We start from the raw sequence: 19881 nt of genomic DNA, 5'->3' as shown, positions 1-19881 counted from the left end.
TTGGACCTGTTACCTGGTGGCAAACCTTACCACTTCCCAGATCTACTGAATGTCTAACTCACAGTTAACCACTGTCAGCTCCTCCCCTTAATTCTGCCTCATGGTCACAGTAAGACCTGCTCTTGTGCGTTCCCGTTCCATATTCTGAGTGGTCTTATCTGCCTGGCAAAATTTTTGGATTCCACCCCTGGTGGGTTAGTTGGGATCCCATATCGCCATCAGTGGTCTGGCTCCCCATCTCTTTCTGTGCCCCTCCCCACGGTGCACTGTCCACCCAGAATCTCGGCCCCCTGATCTCTGCTCGCCTTTCTGCTCAGCAGATGAAAGAACAAGTCTCTATTGAGTCACAAGTACCTAGCTTATGGTGTACTTGGAAGTGGAGCATCTCCTTTGTCTCTTCTTCATCAATGGCTTCATAATGGAAGTTGTCATAAATCACTGGGAAGAGTAAGGAAAGGCAGTTAGAGCCCTCCGGTGGTGACCAGGTGCTTCCTCTCACAACTACACACCTGGCACAGCCCTGACTCTGGCAGTTCAGCAGGAGCCTCCCAGCCCTCAGGGAACCCTGGGCTTCAGTGGGTCTCACAGGACCAGAGACTGATGCTGCTCCTGGAATCCTACATCTGCTCTACATCAAGATGTGCCTCACAGAACTTAAAGGATGGATGATGGAAAAGTTGTAAATAGTTTAGACTGACCAGAGACGAATGAAAGCTCATTAAAAATAAATAATATATATGGACTGTGTTTTGTAAGTTCTACGTGCAACTAGGAAGAGAGAAGAAGCAGAGGCATTTCAGCCAGAGAAAAGTAGTTTATAGAGAAATAGACCTATATAAAAAAAGAAAGCCCCAGCATCTTTTAAGGATGGAGGTTTTAAAGAAAAGAAACAACAAAGCAAAGAAATGAGAGAAGAAAGAGAGAGAGAAAGAGAGAAATAAAGAGACAGAGAGAGAGAAAGAGAAAGAAGGAAAGAAAGAAAGAAAGAAAGAAAGAAAGAAAGAAAGAAAGAAAGAATAAATGAAGGAAAGGGAAGGGAAGAAGGGAGGGAGGAAGGGGATCTTAGATCAGGGAAGGAAGATGAGCTGGTTACAAAGAAACACAACAGTGAAGAGGAGCTAGCATTTTCCTGGGGTGGGATGGGTGGGGAGAGATACAGGTAACAACGAGACACTCTGTAAGGCACGAACAAGAAGTGCATATTGTTTGAAAGGCACAACAGAAAGTGAATATCACAGCTGTACCAGTGACCCAGAAAGTGATCACACGACATGCAGAAAACCAGCTCAGGGCACCCCCGCTTCACAGCTGCATTTCAAGGTACCTCAGCAAAGACAGATGGAAAAGGAAGACTGACAAAACATGAGGGAAAAAGTCCAAGAAATAGAGAAAGATGCTGGCCAAGAAAGACAGCTGTCCAGAACACACCTCCTGGAGGCAATACCCACTGCAGGGTCGGGGCAGTAGGGTGGGGGTGAAGGTAGAAAGGTTTTATTGGAACAACAGATGCTTCTGCCATCCCCAGGACATGTTGACTCCTTGTCCAGGCAAACTTCCTGGGTCACCTACTGGTACAGCTGCCATATTCTTGTCTGAAGGAGGACATGGGGGCAAATGCTGTGTGAGTCAGAGGTCTTGGGAACACAGAGGGCGGCCCAAGCACAGGTGTTTCTCTGCACATTGTACAGCCCTCCTACCAGTTTCTTGGCTTTGGGCTACTGACCTGCAGATCCCTTGAACACCAGGGTCTAGGAGATGCCAGTAGTGACCTCCCTGGGGGCAGGTGGACAGTGCTGCCGTGAGCCTCAGCACAGGGAGCCCCAAAAGCTAGCACACGTGATGTGGGTGCTGAGGCCCAGGGAAGGGGATCCCCACAGTGCATGGAGAGGATTTGAGCCCCTGTGATGTGAGTAGTAACAGTAACTGCCATTCCTTCATAACCATGATCTGGGGCCATCCTGGTTACACGTATAACGCTAACCTCAAATTTATGACCAGGTATTTGACTTCCTTTATTCCTTTTTCTGACTTGGATACACCATAGCATGGAAATACGATCGCTTTTATTTTCAACAAGATACGTTTTTCACAAATCAGCACATCCCATTCTTTATATTGACTTCTTTTACTTTTTCTCTGCTTAAAAATCCTTCACTACCTCTTTATTTCCCAAATAATAAACTTCAAATCTCTTGGCACTGGGCGTTGGACCCTCAAAAATCCCCAACCAACTTCCCTTCTCAGAATTAGCTTCCAAACATTCCCTCCCAGGCGGTATTTTCAGCCACACCATCCTGTCAGTCCACTGTTTTGCTCATGCTCAGTGGCTTTCACAAGCTTCCCCTCCCCAAGCCTTGGGTATTTCCTGGGCTTCTCTTGTGACATCTCCACTGTTTGTCTGGAGAAGTCAGTTGGCACACAACTGCACCAAATGACAAATTTTCTAAGACAAAGAAAATCTCTTAATCTTTGAACATGTCTACAAGTAACAGAGATGCTTCCTCCTTTCTTACAAAAGCATATACTTCATGCCTTGCCCCCCCCACTCCCCAAAAAAAGTAGAGATTCAAATCCTATGTTTCAGCAAATTCAGGTCCTGGCTGAGCAATTATTGTGGGGTTACTTGGTTAACATCTGTCACCCCCACTAATTGTAAGTTTCATGAGGACACGGGTCATGTGTATTTTCTTCACCACTGTACTCTCTGTGTCTGGCATGTAGCAGTCACTCAAGAAAAGCAATCATCAGGGGGATTACTTGAATGGCTCTTTTTGATTGAGTATACACTGCCAAGGGCACTATAAGAGACTGACCGTTGGGAACAATGCTTATCTGAGGAGTAAAGAAGGCCAGGGTACAGATGCCCATCTAAATGGCTGGTAGACACAGGTAGGCATCTGTCCTACATACAAAGAAAAGCCCTGAGAGGGGACAACACCAGTGTTGGGTTGTAGGAAGATGACTATGTTCTTGACTGTCAAGAGTCTGGTTGCACTGGCCGATGGTCAGATTGCCAACTGGCTCTGTTCGCATTTTGTTTCTCAGGCACCTGGGAGCTGTTTGGGACAGTTCAATTCCAGTTAGTACAGGTCTCACCATGTGGGGATCTGGGTCTTTAGCTAACAAGGTAACATTTATAGTTGCCTGTGTTATCAGAGTAGCTGCGTAAAGAGGGGGTCCTGTGGACAAGCAGAGCCAGCAGGCTCTGGCCAGGCTGGGATTGGTATCATTGAGGGGGCAATGGGTTGCACTCAACATCTGGTCCAGGTGGGGATCTAAAGCAACTGGTCTGCCCGATTCAAGTGTAGGTAGAGGCCAATAGGTTGGGTCAGAGGTGACCCAACAGTCATGGGGGATATCAGGGCAGGTCGGATCAGGCAGCCCCCAGTAGCGTCTCATTTTTAATTTTCCCATCCAGTAAGTTCTCCTGTTTCTGTTACAGGGAGTAATCCTCCTGGCATCATAACATCTTCCTGGCATGTGGGGGTAAACAGTGGCACAGGGGCATGGTGGTAGTATTATCTCATCCTTTAGGCCCGGAGAAGCAAGAGGGGGAGTAGGAACAGGGGTAGGAGCAACGGGGGAGGGAATACGAGCAGAGGGAGGGAGAGCAGGGTAACAGTCAGGGCAATCTGGGCCTGTAACATAAGGCTGTCCCTCCTGGAGGCAAAAGACAGCAGAAGATGCTTTGACACATCCCTCCAGTCAGGGAGGAAAGTTCCAAGAGGGGCAGTAGTAAGTGGAACAAGAACACGGTTGGTAAGATGAAAAGATCCCTTTTGAGAATGTTAGGAACGGGAATATACACAATGGGGATAGGAGACAAGGCTGATTCAGCATCAGTGGGAGTGATTCCACCCTGGGGATACAAAGGCAGAAAACAAACATACAGAGAAGGACATCAATCACAACTCAGATCATATACATATACATACGTACACACACATATATACATACATATACATCTAAGGAGAATAAGGCATCCTGACACTAGTAAGTAGAGGAAGGCTAACAAGGTTTGTGACTGAAGTGCCAATCTGAGGGACTAACTTGGGTAAGCCCCACAGCAAAGAGTATAACAACCAGTATGGAAAGAGAAATAGGTAGGGAATGACAATGAAATTCGAGAGACAACGATTTGCTGTAGTTCATTTAACTCGCTTGGTGATTTCCTCAAGCTTCTGGTTACAGAAAGTTCTCAGGTGTTGGCTGCTGGCTGCTGATTATCCGCTGTCTTCTTAAGAATGATCTGTAGAGGATTGTTCTGATTAGCATTCAAGGTGGTTGTCAGGTGACAGATGGACTGCCTTTACTCAAGAATGGTGGATCCAGGCGGTTAGTCCTACAACCTTGATGGCTGTGGGCATGGTTAGCACAACTAAATAGGGTCCCTTCCAGGTAGGTTTGACTGGTCTCCTTTTCCAATCTTTTATCCAAACCTGATCCCAGGTTTGCGAGGGTGCCCAGTTACTCCTAGGGAAATGGGTAATCCTGTCTGTCACCCATCTATGTATCTCAAATATAGTTTTCCTTAATCCTTGTACTTGTTTTTGTATTTCTAAATTCCCTAGCTCTGTCAGGTCGCCCTTGAATTTGACTAGTGAAGGGGGCTTTCCATATAGGATCTCGAATAGGGAGAATCCTGTTTTTGTCCGGGGTATACAACGTGCTAGGAAAAGAGCTAGGGGTAGTATATCTGGTCAGGGCAAGTTAATTTCCTGACATAGTTTTGCCATGATTTACTTAAACTGTGATTTAAGGGTCCAGTTCAGATGGCCCACTTTCCCTGAACTCTGGAGCCAGTAGGCTGCATGTAAGTTCCATTGGATACCTAGGGTTTGGGTTACTTGTTGCACCACCTGGGCCACGAAAGCTGGGACATTGTCTGAGCCTATGGTTAATGACATTCCATGGAATTTGTATCCTCCACTGGGTCTTATTTTGGTAAAGTCTACCTCCAAATCTTCGAAGGGCGCCTGACCATAGTGTCGGATTCCCGTGGGCCCAGTAGGGGCTTGTTTGGTGTTATTTTGAGTGCTGAAGAGGAAGCATTGAGAGATCGAGGCACAGAGGGATGGGAGCTGAGCAAGTACATCGTAATAAGCTTTCAAGGGCAGTTTTTCCCAGGTGGGTGAGCTCACGCTGTTGGAGAACCACTTGGTGGGCTAGCTGCTCTGGTATAGACTCTTTGATCTGGAAGTATCCACCATCCTTCTTTTGTCTGGCTTCCTTTTTCCTGTTGTGCCCGTTTTGTTTCTTGGATTGTGTGCCTTGGGGAAGTTGGCAGTTCCTGGACCAGCATGATTTTTGAGGTCATTGTCTTTCTGCTGCTTATTTAGCTGCGGCATCTGCCCATCGGTTACCTTCTGACACTGAGTCCTTTCCTCTTTGGTGTCCCTTGCAGTAGATGACTACTACCTCCCTTGGTTCCCAGACTGCTCTTAATAGTTTTAGGATTCTTTCCTGATTTTTTATTTCTCTTCCTCTTGCTACCAAAAGTCCTCTCTCCTTGTATAGTGCCCCATGTATGTGTAGAGTGGTGAAGGCACAGAGTGAGTCAGTGTATATGTTGGTCATTTGTCTTTACTGAGTTCTAGTGCTCTCATTAGGGCCCACAGTTCTGATGTTTGGGCTGACCATTATTGTGGAAGGACCTTTGCTTCTGTGAACCCAAAATCAGAGACGACTGCATAGCCAGCATATTTTTTGCCTTCGCTCATGAAGCTGCTGCTGTCCGTGTATAGGATGAGGTCAGAATTTCATAAGGGCCTGTCTGATAGGTCGGGTTGACTAGAATGGTCCTCATCAAGTACCTCTAGGCAATCATGCTCTGGGGAGCCCCGCTGCTGCAGGCCAGGAAGTGGCAAGATTTAGGGTTTTTATGGCTTCCAATCTTACTCATGGGTTTTCACATAGTAGTCCCTGATATTGTGTCATCCAAACCAGTGTTTCCCCTGGCATCCGTCAGGGTAATAACTGAATGGGGAACCTCAATGTTTAGGTTTTGCCCCAATGTGAGTTTGTCTGCTTCCTTGATTGAAAGTGTGGTGGCTGCCAGTGCCCTCAAACAGGTGGCCATCCCGCTGCAACTGAGTCAATCTGTTTTGAAAGGTATGTCACTGGTCTCTGCCAGGTTCCAGTTCCTGGGTTAGAACCCCCAGGGCCACCCGCATCGTTTTCATGCATGAACAGGTTGAAATCTTGTGATACATCTGGGAGTCCCAAGGCTGGTGCCTCTGTGAATTTCATTTTTATGTCTGTGAACACCTTTTCTTGATTAGGGCCCCAGAAAAGGGATCCCCTTTCTTCCCCCTTTAGTGTCTCGTATAGAGGTCTGGCCAACTCTGAGAACCCTGGCATCCATATCCGACAGAATCCTGCTGCTCCCAGAAACTCTCAGACCTGCCAGCAGGTAGTGGGAACTGGAATGGCACAGACTGCCTGTTTCCTTTTGGCTCCCAGCATCCATTTGCCTTGGGTAAGTTTGAAGCCCAAATATTTAACTTCCTGTTGGCAAATCTGTGCCTTTTTCATTGACATCCAGCATCCCACCTCTGGTAGTGGCTTGAGTAGGGCCATGGTTCCCTCCCAGCATTGGGTCTGCGTGGGACTGGCTAGCAAGAAATCATCCACATATTGGAGGAGGACACATACTAGGTCCTGTCCTGGAAACCTGGCTAAGTCAGATGCCAGGCCCCACTGAGCAAGGTTGGTGGATTTTTGAATCCTTGAGGCAGTCTGGTCCAAGCGAATTGTTCCTTTGTTTCTGTGGCAGGGTTTTCCCACTCAAAGACAAATAGGGGTTGCCTATTAGGCTCTAGCTGGAGACAGAAGAAGGTGTCCTTTAAGTCTCAACCTGTGAACTATCCTTCCTCAGAGGGTTTGAGTCCTGGTAGAGTGTATGGGTTAGGAAACACTGAATGTAGCATTATGACTGCTTCATTAATGGCTCTTGGGTCCTGTACAGGGTGGTAATCATTTGTCCCAGGCTTTTTCACAGGCATCAGGGGAGTATTCCGTGGGGACTGGCATCCTTTTAGAAATCTCCATTTGAGTAGCCTGTTTAAGTGTGTCTGGGTCCCCAGGTGTGCCTCCCATGGGGCCATATATTGGCATATTTTGACAGATTGGGTCCCAGGCTTTAGGTCAATTAATATTGGGGGGTGGTTTTTTGCCAGACCAGGGAGGTTCTCTTCTGCCCCAACTGAAGGGAACTCAGCTTCTACCTCGGGGGCCATGGTTGGCTCACTGGGAGGAGAAATACGTAACCTCCATTCTTCTTCCTATGATATCGTCAAGGATAAAATCGTGGGTTGGGCCTTTTCATTTAGGCACAGTTGTGTCTTTTCATCTGAAGTGAAAGTATTTCTGCTCCCAGCTTGGCTAGGAGATCTCTACCTAACAGTGAGACCAGGCAGTTGGGTAAATACAAGAATTCATGCACTACTTGGTGACCCCTCAGCCAGCATTGTCAGGACCACAAAATGGCCTTCGGGTTTGCATCCCAGTGGCTCCTACGATGGTGACTTCTCAAGCCGACAGAGGTGCCACCTTGTGTGTCATCACAGAGTGTTCAACCCCAGTGTCAACCATGAAGTCTCTTTTCTGGCCCCCTACCTTCATTCTCACCATGGGTTCATGGGGGCCCAGTTGGATAGAGCCTGGTCTCTCCTAATCAGAGTCCATTCCTGCCTGTCTGATCAGGTCAGCCTTGGGTGGTTCTGGTTGGTAGCAGCTGAGTGGAGTGGAAGTTTTTGGTTTTCCCTTTTGGCAACTGGGGCATTCATTTTTCCAGTGTCCAAATTCTTTGTAGCAGGCACATTGATCCCATCCCAGTGGCACCCTTCTTTTTTGTTCTTGAATCCCTCGTGGTTTCTGTGGGGTCCATTCCAGATGCGGTGGTCTTCCCAAGGCTGTGGCCGGGAGAACTGCCTTTTGTTTCGTTCTTCAGTCTGCCTCCTTGCTGGCAGCTCAGTCCCAATTTACAAAAACTTTGTTGGCGATTTCCATCAGTTCAGTCGCATTCTTTTCCAGCAAATTCTTCCAACTTTTGGAGCTTCTGTCTAATGTCACTTTGGGCCTGTCCCACAAAGGCAGCATTGACCATGCACTGGCTTTCGGGGGCTTCTGGGTCGAACGAAGTATAAACTCTGAAGGCTTCACATAATCTTTCCTAGAAGTAAGCTGGCTCTCTTCTGGCTTTTGTAGGACCTCAGATACTTTTGCCATGTTGGTGGGCTTTTTGGCCCCTGCTTTTACTCCTTGGAGGGAGGAGAGTCGGTGTCTTTCTAATCTGGCCCTTCCGGCTTCTGTGTTTGGGTCCCAGCAGGGATACTCTTTGGGCATAGCCTCCCGTGCCCAAGCTTCAACTTCTAGTTGTCCATCTGGTGACTGAGTCTGGAGCCATTTTTTTTTTCCTTTGGTGACGGTTCATCGGTGCTCTTCCATGTTGAAAAGAGTGAACAGAAGCTGCTTACAGTCAACCCAGGCAGGGCAGTGAATCTGGAATCTGGATTCTAGATCTCTCATCACCTACAGCTTTTCAGAGCAGGGCAGCCTGTGGTGTTTCCAATCGAGGAGGTCAGTAGTGGAGAACGGTTGGTAGCAGAAAACTGATGCCCCCTCTTGTAGGGTCCCATTGAAGCCTACTTTCTGGGGACCCCTAGTTACCTGCAATGGCATCTTCTTGCTGTTGGGGGCCTTGGACCTTGAGTCGAGGACCTAAGGTATCTGCCTACCGGTTCAGATGTCCCTGTTGGGGCAGATTGGCCACTGGCAGAGGCGAAACCGACAGGGGTGAACTTTCAGGCACTTGAGGCTCCCCTCCCTCAATTGATGGGGTCCTGGGGGCATATGGTGGTTGAAAGGAAGGACTTCTGAATTTTCTTGGAGGATGGGGCGGTGGGGTTTTTTTGCTGTGAGGTCTTCTTTCCAGCCTGCGCCACTAAAACCTTACATTGTCACTTACTATTAATGCAGAACTGGACCCAAAGAAGCTTGACTTGGGCTATTTCCAGCCATTGGTCAATGTATGGGAATTGATCTGGATGGCTGGGGTCCCCAGTAATTACCTTATAAACAGTTTGGACCGTGGGAACCTCTAGGGTGCCCTCAGGGGGCCAGCCTACACAGAACGTAGACCATTCTAATTCGCAGAGGGTGCATAATTTCCCATGGGTCAGTTTGACCCATAGTCACCTGAAAATCTCTTTTTAAAATTCTTTTTTAAATTTTTTTTTAATGTTTATTTATTTTTGAGAGACAGAGCATGAGCAGGGAGGGGCAGACTGTGAGAGAGAGAGACACAGAATCTGAAGCAGCCTCTAAGCTCTGAACTGTAAGCACAGAGCCCGATGCGGGGCTCGAACTCACAAGCCATGAGATCATGACCTGAGCTGAAGTCAGATGCTTAACCGACTGAGCCCTCCTGAGGTCCCCTCCCTGTTTAAAATTCTTAATCATACATTCCAAAACAGTTGATTTTGAGGAATTTTCCCCATCTTGGTATCCTAGATGGGTCCCTCCCAATGAACAGTGTCGCAGGACCAACGGGGAAGAGGTCGGTTCATCTGCCTGGCCACGCCCCTCATGGGGATTGAATGCCTCTTAGCATTGGCAGGGGTATAAACCCCTGACTCAGATCAGGCCTCTGCAGACCTGATTCTGCCTTGAGCCGTATGAGACCATCACAGAATCGCAGAGTAGGACCCACTCAGGCTCCATGGAGCATGGGCACTCACACTCAGACAGATCGCAGACTTCCACCCAGGACTTCCCTGTTCTATTCAGTGACTACGTTGCCCGGGAGGTGATTAAGCTCCCCTTCTGCCTCAGGGGTGGGCCTGGATTCCGGTCTGAAGTCCCCGGGGACACTTACTGTTCCAATGTCCTGGGACAGGTCTTTTCTGTTCCCCCTGGAGTCCAGTGCAGTAGTGGCCGGTACTGCTGGGCCCGGCGATGGTGGGGGTCCGGTGAAATCAATGTCGGTGCGCCTTCCTTTCCGTGGCGGGGGCCGCAATGAGTGGCCTCTCCGCTGCTCACTGACAACGGTGGCTCAAGGGGTCAGCGTGGCTGTCGTCTTCCTGGCCAACGCACCAAAAGTGTTACAGCAATACTTGGCACACAGGAAGAGACAAGCAACACGCGCTCGGGGAATCAGAAAGGACTGTTTATTTTGCACTGGCGCTGGCCCGGCAGAGTCACCTCCAAAGGCTGAGCCCCCGAGCCCCGGTGCTGGCCTTCTTTTATGCTGGGCTAGATTCCAGGTACTTGGAAACTTTCTATCAGCTGCACAGGTAGGTGGGATTGCAGGGACTCAAGGGAAAAAGGGGGGACACTATGGGGACAGTGGCTGATGGAAGAGGTAAGCAAGATTACAGAAGCAAAGAGCATGCAAACGGGGTATCCAGCCTGGGACATTTGGCTGGCCTTCTTTATCTGTTCTCACAGGCTTTCCTTCTCATTTGAAGGGTGTTGGGGGATGAGATGATCATTTCAACTGGATGGCTCTGAGCAAGCAGGCCCTCCATAATGTGGGTGGGCCTCATACAATCAGTTGAAGGCCCACCTAGAGCAAAAAGACTGACCTCTCCCTGTAGGAAGGAATTCACAAATAGACTGCTTTCAGATGGGAACTGCACCATCCACTCTGCTGGGGCTCCAGTCTGCTGGCCCACAGGGCAGATTTGGAATTGCCAGCGTGTATATTCACGTGAGCTCATTCCTTACAATAAATCTCTGTTACACACACACACACACACACACACACACACACATTTTGTCTTTTCTGTTTCTCTGGAGAACCCTAATACAGATTGTTTGTTTTAAAAAGTTTACAGACAAAAAAAATAAAAAGCCAACGAAGAGAATATCACAGAACCTACCACCGAAGAGCAAGTTTTTTTCTAAACAAGGTATGCCTGTATTTGCCTTTTTTCCATGTATTATTTATTTAAATGTGTCCACATTGATATTTTTAAGTCAAACCAGGGCATTTTAATTGCTGTGCAGTAATATTTTACATAAATAGAGACAATATTTGCCTAACAATCCTTTACTGGTAAATGTTTAGGTCTATTCCAATTTTTTTGCTATTATGAGTAGTATTTTGGTAAACACCCTTGGTTATAGCTCCTTATGTGCATGTAACAAGAATTTTTTAGCATTCGTACCTAGAAGAGAATTGCCCAGTACTGGGGTACGATACCTTCCAACTTCTAGGTTGCTAACTTCTCTTTCAAAATGATTTGTCAGTTTACAGTCCTGCCAGGATTTCACAAGACTTTTTCCTCGATACCTTTGTAGACCCCAAGTATTGTCATACTTCAAAATGTCAGCCAATACGGGTGTAAAGCCAACTTAACTTTGTTTTGTCTATGTTAGGAAGTATTTTCTGCAGTTAAAAGAATGCATGTAGTGCATACGATCTGGCATCAAAGCAGGAAAGGTCTCTTGACCTCTGCCCCAGGGTTCTTTCCCTTTATCCTATTCTGTCTGGTGTGTTTCTTGAGATTCCACCATATATTATATAGCTAAAATCACAGACTTAGATGAAACCGCGCAAATCACGCTATTCTGCTACATAATGTTATGTAAGCAAAACACTAGTTGAATAGTCTCTGCCTAGCAAAAGCCTACTCTTTTTCAAGAACAGCTTGGTTATCACCTCTGAAAACTCCTCCTCACAGTCTCCTGCCTAACGTGTTCTGTTGTCTGTTTGCCTCTATCAGACGGAGCCAGGTCATTCTTGGTGAGTCCAGATTGTTCACTGACCCCACCGTGTGGTACTATAAACAGGGAAGGTAAGGTCTAGTTTTGAAAAAGCGCGTTCAATTCGCCCATTTCATAACGAACCTTCACAAAGTCAGGTGCAGGCTCTGGATGCAGGTTACTTGCTAACAAATCCTGGTTTGCTACTTGCTCTAACCTCGGCCAACTTTCTGAGATTCCGTTGCCAGAACGGAAGTAAAAACAGTATCTATTTACAGGATTTGGGGAAGCTTGAATAAGATGTGTGGTGCTGAGTGTGGAGAGAGCAGTGGGACAGCAAGTCTTCTTAGCTACCGACAACCGGAAGAAATCTCAAGGAAGGTGGAAGAGAGGCAGAGTTCTCCATCCCACAGGGGCAGGAATGAGTGACATTTCACATAATAAAATTAGCTCAAAGACACCCACCCCTATGGTCCAGTTTCAATTAACAACAGTCACAGGAATATGTGTTTTTCTCGTGTTGAATATAGAGACTTGTGTGCATATTCAAAACAAGGACTCATCGTTCTGTATCTAAACTTGCCTGCGTCCGTGTTATCCGTACACGGAGACCTGTAAGGCCCCTGCATTTCAAACATGATGGCCGTGGCTGGGAAAACCAATTTTTTTTAATGTTTTTCTTTAAGTTTACTTATTTATTTTTGAGAGAGACAGAGACAGATCGAGAGGGGGAGGGGCAGAGAGAGACAGAGAGAGAGAGAGACAGGGAGACAGAGAGAATTCCAAGCAGGCTCAGCACTGCCAGGGAATGCAGAGGCCCATGTGGGGTTCGAACCCGCAAAACCCCGTGAGATCATGACTGGAGCCGAAGGGGAGGCTTCACCGTCTGAGCCACCCAGGTGACCCATAATGTTGAAACTCAAAAAGCTTTGTAATTCTGATTCTTACTTGAAAAATGGTTCCCTTTGCCGATGATATCTTGGGAGTCTTCTTGGTAATTCTAAAAGGTGTAAACACTTGGGAGATGGTTTATTCCCATTATAAGAGGGTCATTGGGACCTCCCATTATAAGGATGCATTGGAATAGAATGAAACCCATTCCTTCACTGAATTCCTTTAAAAAAGCCCCTGGGGGCTCAGTCAGTTAAGCAGTTTAGCTGCAGACTCCTGATTGTGGCTCAGGTCATGATCTCAAGATCTTGCGAACTGAACATCTCTCTCCCTCTCCCTCTGGCCTTCCCTGATTCTCTCCGTCCCCTCTCTCTCCAAAACAAAAACAAAAACAAAACAACAACTTCTGGTTAAAGATAGTTGCCGGGGGACAAGTGTTGCGCTCCCCTCAGACTAGAGGGTTCCCTAAAATGAGAGTAACGGAAGAAGTATAAGGGAAGAGAATTAGATGAGAAAATGGAACCAAAGTCCGAAAGAGAAAAAGAGGTGTGAGCCTCACTGCTGTTGCTTTCAGAAGACAATCCCAGAGGGTGTCCTGCAGCCCTGAGAACAGTGGGCCTGGAACGGAGATGCCAGCAGGAACCAGCAGGATTGCTTGAAAGGCAAAACACTAAAGGATCTGCCCCCAGCTCCTTTCTGACCCACATCCAGGCAAGACACTAGAGGCTCCTTTCTTTAAAAAAAAAAAAAAAAAAAAAAAAAAAAAATTTTTTTAATGTTTTATTTATTCTTGAGGGAGAGAGAGACAGAGCATGAGCGGGGAAGGGGCAGAGAGAGAGGGAGACACAGAATCCGAAGCAGGCTCCAGGCTCTGAGCCATCAGCCCAGAGCCCGACGTAGGGCTTGAACTCATGAACCATGAGATCATGACCTGAGCCGAAGTTGGATGCTCAACCGACTGAGCCACCCAGGCGCCCCTAGAGGCTCCTTCTTAAAAATGTAGATGCCCCCGGAGAAAGAGGCCTTCACCCTCAGGCATCTGGGATTCCCACAGCCGAACCCGCAGGTTTTCAAGCCTGTCTCCTTAAACACACTTCCAAGCTAGCTCTTCAGTGCCTGGCCCTCAGGTAGGAACAAACAATAGGCCACACACACTGGTGCAAACCTCCCTCAGGAGGGAATAGAACCAAGGTGAGCAAAGAACGAAAATTACCCCCGCGTAAATAGAAATAGTGCCGGGAGCAGGAGAGAGTTTCCAAAAAACAAGCAGTGTCTTTCGAATGGGAGAAGATATTGCGCCCAGGATGCCATGAAGAGAAGATCAGAAAATAAGACGGTGGGCCTGGAAATTTAAAATGAGAGCTAAAATAAAAGGAAAAAAAAAAAAGCTAGCTAAAATGGTTGTAAAATCAGAGAATTTCCCCAGAACATAGCTGCTAAAAACCCTGAAGGGCAGGGGTGGGGAACACCTAAATCTGAAATTTTAAATGTCAGTTATGCAAATCTATAGATTCAGAGGTAAAAGGAAATGACTAAAAATATACGCTCTTCGTGTGTGGGGACAAGATACTCGCCAAGGTGCCCTGTGGCGAACCACAGCACGACGCACGCTGGAAGCTAATGTAACACCGTGTGTCAACTCCAAATAAAAAACGAATAGCCGCGTAAGAGCTCAGAAAATATTGTACTCCTGCACCATCTCTGGTGGTCACCCAACGTTCGGTTACCGTGGCTGTCACTGACAGCCACTCAGCAGCCACACTGTCCCAAGCGAGGGTTCTCTGAAGCAGAGGCGAGTGACCCGCTAAGATCTCAGAATTGCGTGTTCCGGTAGAATAATCTGGTCTGTTCTTACCGATGCAGTCTCTCGAGGACAAATTATTCGATGATGTGCTACAGTAAGAGAACCAAGAGGGGCGCCTGGGTGGCTCAGTCGGTTAAGCGTCCGACTTCGGCTCGGGTCATGACCTCGCGGGTTTTGAGTTCGAGCCCCGCGTCGGGCTCTGCGCGGGCAGCTCGGAAACTGGAGCCTGCTTCAGATTCTGGGTCTCCCTCTCTCTCTGCCCCTCCCCTGCTCATGCTCTGTCTCTCTCTGTCTCAAAAATAAATAAAACATTTAAAAAAGAGAGAGAGAACCAAGATATCAACACCAGCAAAGTTTTGTTATAAAAGAAACGGAAGGCACTCAAACCACTTAAATTACTGATGTCTAAAAACCGCAAAGTTTCCTTGAAAACAGAAGCACATCTCAAAAATTACTTTAAGTTTATATATATATATATATATATTTTTTTTTTTTTTTTGAGAGAGAGAGAGCGTGCACAGGGGAGGGGCTGAGAGAGGGAAAGAGAGAGACTCCCAAGCAGGCTCCGTGCTGTCAGCACAGAGCCCAACATGGGGCTCGATCTCATGAACCGTGAGATCGTGACCTGAGTTGAAATCAAGAGACGGACGCTTAACTGACTGAGCCACCCAGGTGCCCCTTAAAAATTATTTTAAAATAGTGATTTTGAAAGTATGGTCCAGGGACCCCTGGGATTGTGTAAGACCCTTTCACGTATGACCAAGGTGAAAACTGTTTTCATAATAGTACTAAAATGTTATTTACCCTTTTTCTCTCTCATTCTGTCACACATGTACAGTAGAATCTCCCAGAGGATACACATTCTGTGAGATCACAACGGGTTGAAAGCAGAAGCAGACAGAATCCCACCATCTTCTACTGAGCCAGTTATTAAAGAGATTTGCAAAAATATAAAGCCTTGCTACTCTTCTTACTAATTTACTTTATTTTAGAAAACACAGTTACTTCTCATAAAACATTTCATTTATGTTAGCAGGTAATGAGTTCATTATTATTTTTTTCAGGAACAAATACATATTTAAGTGTTCAAAGTTTCCATTCCTAATATGGTACATATCGATCGATGTAATTTACAAGAACAAAGATTAGCTTTTTGGGGTTCTCAATAATTTCCTATTCTAAATTGATTTAAGAGGTAGCTGTTTGTTCAAAGTAATAGTAGCAACATGTGATTAGAACGTATGGATAAGTGAAATGACTGACAGCAATGTTCATAAGGACGGGAGGGAGGAGTGTGTGACATTCCATTATAGGATGCATGTGTCACTCACAAAGCCATAGAGTATAACTTGAAGAAATGGATATGAAAAAAATAAATGGTACCAAGCAAAGTCGAAATAAGTAAGTAAATAAATAAATAGCAATATGAATAGCAGCAAATATATATTACAACCTCTAGGGAAACCACTACGAACATTTTTAAAAGAAGCGTGATTCATATGCTAGGAGAAAAAGAGCAAATGGGGTAATAAAGTGTTCAGCTGAAACCGTAAAAGGAAGAAACAAAAGGGAAGAAAAAGTAGAAACGAGGACAAGTACAATGAGTAGCAACAGTTGCAACTTGGTAGATATTAAAAAAATTTTTTTTTCAACGTTTATTTATTTTTGGGACAGAGAGAGACAGAGCATGAACGGGGGAGGGGCAGAGAGAGAGGGAGACACAGAATCGGAAACAGGCTCCAGGCTCCGAGCCATCAGCCCAGAGCCCGACGCGGGGCTCGAACTCACGGACCGCGAGATCGTGACCTGGCTGAAGTCGGACGCTTAACCGACTGCGCCACCCAGGCGCCCCGCAATTTGGTAGATATTCATCTAACTACATGAATACTCTAAATGTGAATGGCCTCGATGCAACAATTAAAAGACAGAAATCCATAGAGCGATAAAAACCGAAAAGGAAAAAAAACACAATTGTATGCTGTCTATGAGAAAGCCACCTTAAGCAGAAAAACACAAGACAGATTCAAAGTAAAGGGGTGGAGAAAGATATGTTGTCAACAGCATTATCAAAGGAAAAGTTGTAGTCGCTACATTAATTTCAGACAAAGCAGACTTGAGAACAAGGAAAATAGTCGGGTGAATAGGAACATTATATAGTGAAGGGGTCAATTTCTCTAGGAAGACACAGCAATTCTCAATGCGCAAGTAACAAAGTGGCATCAAAGTACAGGACACAAAAACTGATCGACCTACAAGGAGAAACAGACAAATCCACTCCTATTGTTGGAGTCGCCAATACCCCTATTTTAGTAACTGACAGATCAAGCAGGCAGAAACTCGGTAAGAATATAGTCAACCTGAACAGTATCATTAATCAATCTGGTTTCACTGACATTTATGGAATATTCCATTCAACAACAACAAAATGCACATTGCCCTCAAGCTCACATGGAATATTTACCGAAACGTGCCATATTCTGGGCTGTAAAACACACCCTAACACATTTAAAAGGATAGAAATCATTTAAAAATATGTTCTCAGACCACAATGAAATAAAAGTAGAAATAACAGCTGGGAAATCCTCCAAATACTTGGAATCGAAGAACACACTTCTAGGGCTAAAGAAGAAATCTCAAGAGAAATTGTAAAATATTTTGAGCTAGATGGAAATGAAAACACAGCTTATTAAAATTTGTGGGACATAGCAAAAGCAGTGCTTAGACAGAAATGTATAGCACTGAATTTACACATTAGACAAGAAAGATCTAAATGAATAATCTAACCTCCCACCTGTGGAAACTACAGAAAAATAGAGAAATTGAAACCTAATGCAAGCAAAATAAATCAATAAATAAACAACAAAAATGAGAGTGGAAATCAGTGAAACTGAAAACAAGAAAACAGCTAAGAAAATCAATGAAGTCAAAAGCTGATTTTTTTTAGAAAAATCAATAAAATCGACAAACCTCTAACAAGGCTAGCAAAGGAAGGAGAGAAGACAGAAATTAGTAGTATCAGACATGAAAGAGGGGTTCATCACTATTAGTCCCACGGACAGGACAAAGATAGCAGACAAACAACACCAGGGAAAACTCTAGGGCGAAGAATTTGATAGAAGGTGAAACAGACAAATTTCTTATGGGACACGAAACACCGAAGTTCACACAAGGAGAGACAGTCATCTGAATGGGCCTATATCTATTAAAAGAATTGAATCAATAATTAAAAGACCTCCAAAGAAGAAAGCATCGGGCCCAGAGCATATCACTAATGAATCCTACAAGATGTTTAAAGAAAAAATGACGCCCGTTCCCTACAATATCTTCCAGAAATCAGAAAAAGAGGCAGCGCCTACCAACTCATTCTCTGAGGAGAGCGTCACTTCTTTTTCCTACCCGGAGGCCGAGCGCTGGCTGGTTTCAAGCTTGTTCATCTCCCGTCTCTCGGGAACAGGTGGAGGAGAGGCTGTGGGCTGGGTGCTGGTACTGGGTGCTGAGGACCTACCTGTCAGTTCTGCAGCTGCTGATAGCAATGCTGATGCCTTCTTGGGGCCCTGGCCACCTCCAGAGTCTGGGGTAGAGGGGTTTCCACACACCTTTACCTTGCTTTAAGAATGCATTGATGTATTTGCCTTGTATTTTAAAAGACAAATTCCCTCCTAGTCAACTGCATAACATCCCAGCACAGACAGAGCAACGCCTCACTCCCCACTCGGTTGCATTTGTCAATGTTGGGTCTGCTTTCACTTCCCCTAACTCATCCGTGTTCAGATGCCACGCACAGATGCACTCTGGGACAAACTGGCCCCCAGCTACCCAGAACTCAGAAGTTGGACAGCACTCGTTCAATTTCAATGTTAATTTTTCTAAAAGGAACTGTTCTGGGCAGAGCTGTCTTTTGCGGTGTGGGGGAGGGGTAGAGGAGGCATGGGGGAAACGAAAGTGTTTGTAGAAGGTGATATGAGTCAGCCTCAAGTTTGCCCAGGGAGCCAATCCTCTGCGATTTAAGAAATCTGATTTCCTCATTATTTCTTTATGTGCAATCTCATTCTGTCATATACCCGTGGAATGAGGCCGGAAAGACAGAAGTAACATGGGTAGATGCCGACCTTCCTGGAGATGGGGACCCAGGACAGGAGGTAAGGGCTAACCCGCAATTGAGCTGGCGGCCTCCACCTGCCATTTTCTACTGCCAGCCCCACGGGGCCATGGCACTGGCCTGGGATCAACCTTGAGCAGACATTGACTGCCTTTGTGCCTTCCCGGAGCTCTGAGGACCTCCGATCAATCCAACTGATGGATGTCTCGTGTGTGGCACCCAAAGAGTAAAGGCTAAATTGCTGAACAGGGTGAAATGGCTGCACCAATGCTGGATGCCCCTCCACCCAGTCTCTGTGGCAGTTCTCAGCCCCAGGGAGGAGGAAGAGGGCCAGCTCGGGGTCCGTGGCAGATGGGCCACTGTTCATCCAAAGGCAAGAGAGCACAAAGGTCTATTTCATTCAAATGGATCCAGGTTGTTTTGGAGTAAGGGGGCAAAGCATGTGTAGGCAGGAAGTGAACGCCATGTTGCACCTGCCTCTCTGCCAAGGTGCATGTTTGTACCTGCCTCTCTGCCCTTAAGGTGGTCGTGAGAAGGAAGGAAAGCCGGACATTCCAGATCATCTCTCAGGCCGGTGGACCGGCCGGGCACAGTACTCAGCCTGGACTGGACATGGGGCTAGAGAGAGGCAAAATGCTCTTCATTATAAGGCAGGGAAGATGTTCCTCAAGTTTCTGGAAAGCAGTCAGAAGCCAGAGAAAACTCCGCACTCCTGCAACCAGAGGGAAGTGCCAGGTTTGTGCAGAGAAGCCTGGTGTGTGAATTTGCTCAAGTTTCTTGAATAAATGGGCCCTTTACAGATGCAGCCTCGGTCAAGGGAATTAAAAGCAAAAATGAACTATTGGGACCTCATGAAGATAAAAAGCTTCTGCACAGCAAAGGAAACAATCAACAAAACTAAAAGGCAACCAATGGAATGGGAAAAGATATTTGCAAATGACATATCGGACAAAGGGCTAGTATCCAAAATCTATAAAGAGCTCACCAAACTCCACACCCGAAAAGCAAATAATCCAGTGAAGAAATGAGCAGAAGACATGAATAGACGCTTCTCTAAAGAAAACATCCAGGTGGCCAACAGGCACATGAAAAGATGCTCAACGTCGCTCCTCATCAGGGAAATACAAATCAAAACCACACTGAGATATCACCTCACGCCAGTCAGAGTGGCTAAAACGAACAAATCAGGAGACTACAGATGCTGGAGAGGATGTGGAGAAACAGGAACCCTCTTGCACTGTTGGTGGGAATGCAAACTGGTGCAGCCGCTCTGGAAAACAGTGTGGAGGTTCCTCAAAAAATTAAAAATAGATCTACCCTATGACCCAGCAATAGCACTGCTAGGAATTTATCCAAGGGGTACAGGAGTGCTGATGCA

At 46.2% G+C, this 19881-nt stretch overlaps 1 protein-coding gene across 14 annotated transcripts in view; it reads right to left on the bottom strand.

Annotated features, from left to right (window-relative positions):
* Positions 1-19881, bottom strand: part of LOC122481879 (nuclear body protein SP140-like) — a 66730-nt gene that overhangs the window by 41650 nt on the left and 5199 nt on the right. For 6 of the 14 annotated variants that reach the window (XM_043578113.1, XM_043578112.1, XM_043578121.1 and 3 more), the window contains exons 3-4: positions 9878-10082; positions 355-438 (exon numbers count right to left, since the gene is read on the bottom strand). The exons of 1 other annotated variant lie outside the window; for it this stretch is intronic. In XM_043578113.1, the coding sequence (XP_043434048.1) occupies positions 355-438; position 9878 (85 nt within the window). In that variant the 5' untranslated portion in view covers positions 9879-10082. Of the gene's footprint in view, positions 1-354; positions 439-9877; positions 10083-17760; positions 17874-17909; positions 18249-19881 lie in introns of those variants that run through there. 7 more of the 14 variants (XM_043578114.1, XM_043578123.1, XM_043578115.1 and 4 more) reach the window with 6 other exon arrangements.

This window comes from Prionailurus bengalensis, chromosome C1 (assembly GCF_016509475.1).
Source record: "Prionailurus bengalensis isolate Pbe53 chromosome C1, Fcat_Pben_1.1_paternal_pri, whole genome shotgun sequence".
Lineage (NCBI taxonomy): Eukaryota > Metazoa > Chordata > Mammalia > Carnivora > Felidae > Prionailurus > Prionailurus bengalensis.
The sequence above is the reverse complement of the archived record's forward strand: the minus strand, read 5'-3'. Positions and strand labels throughout refer to the sequence as shown.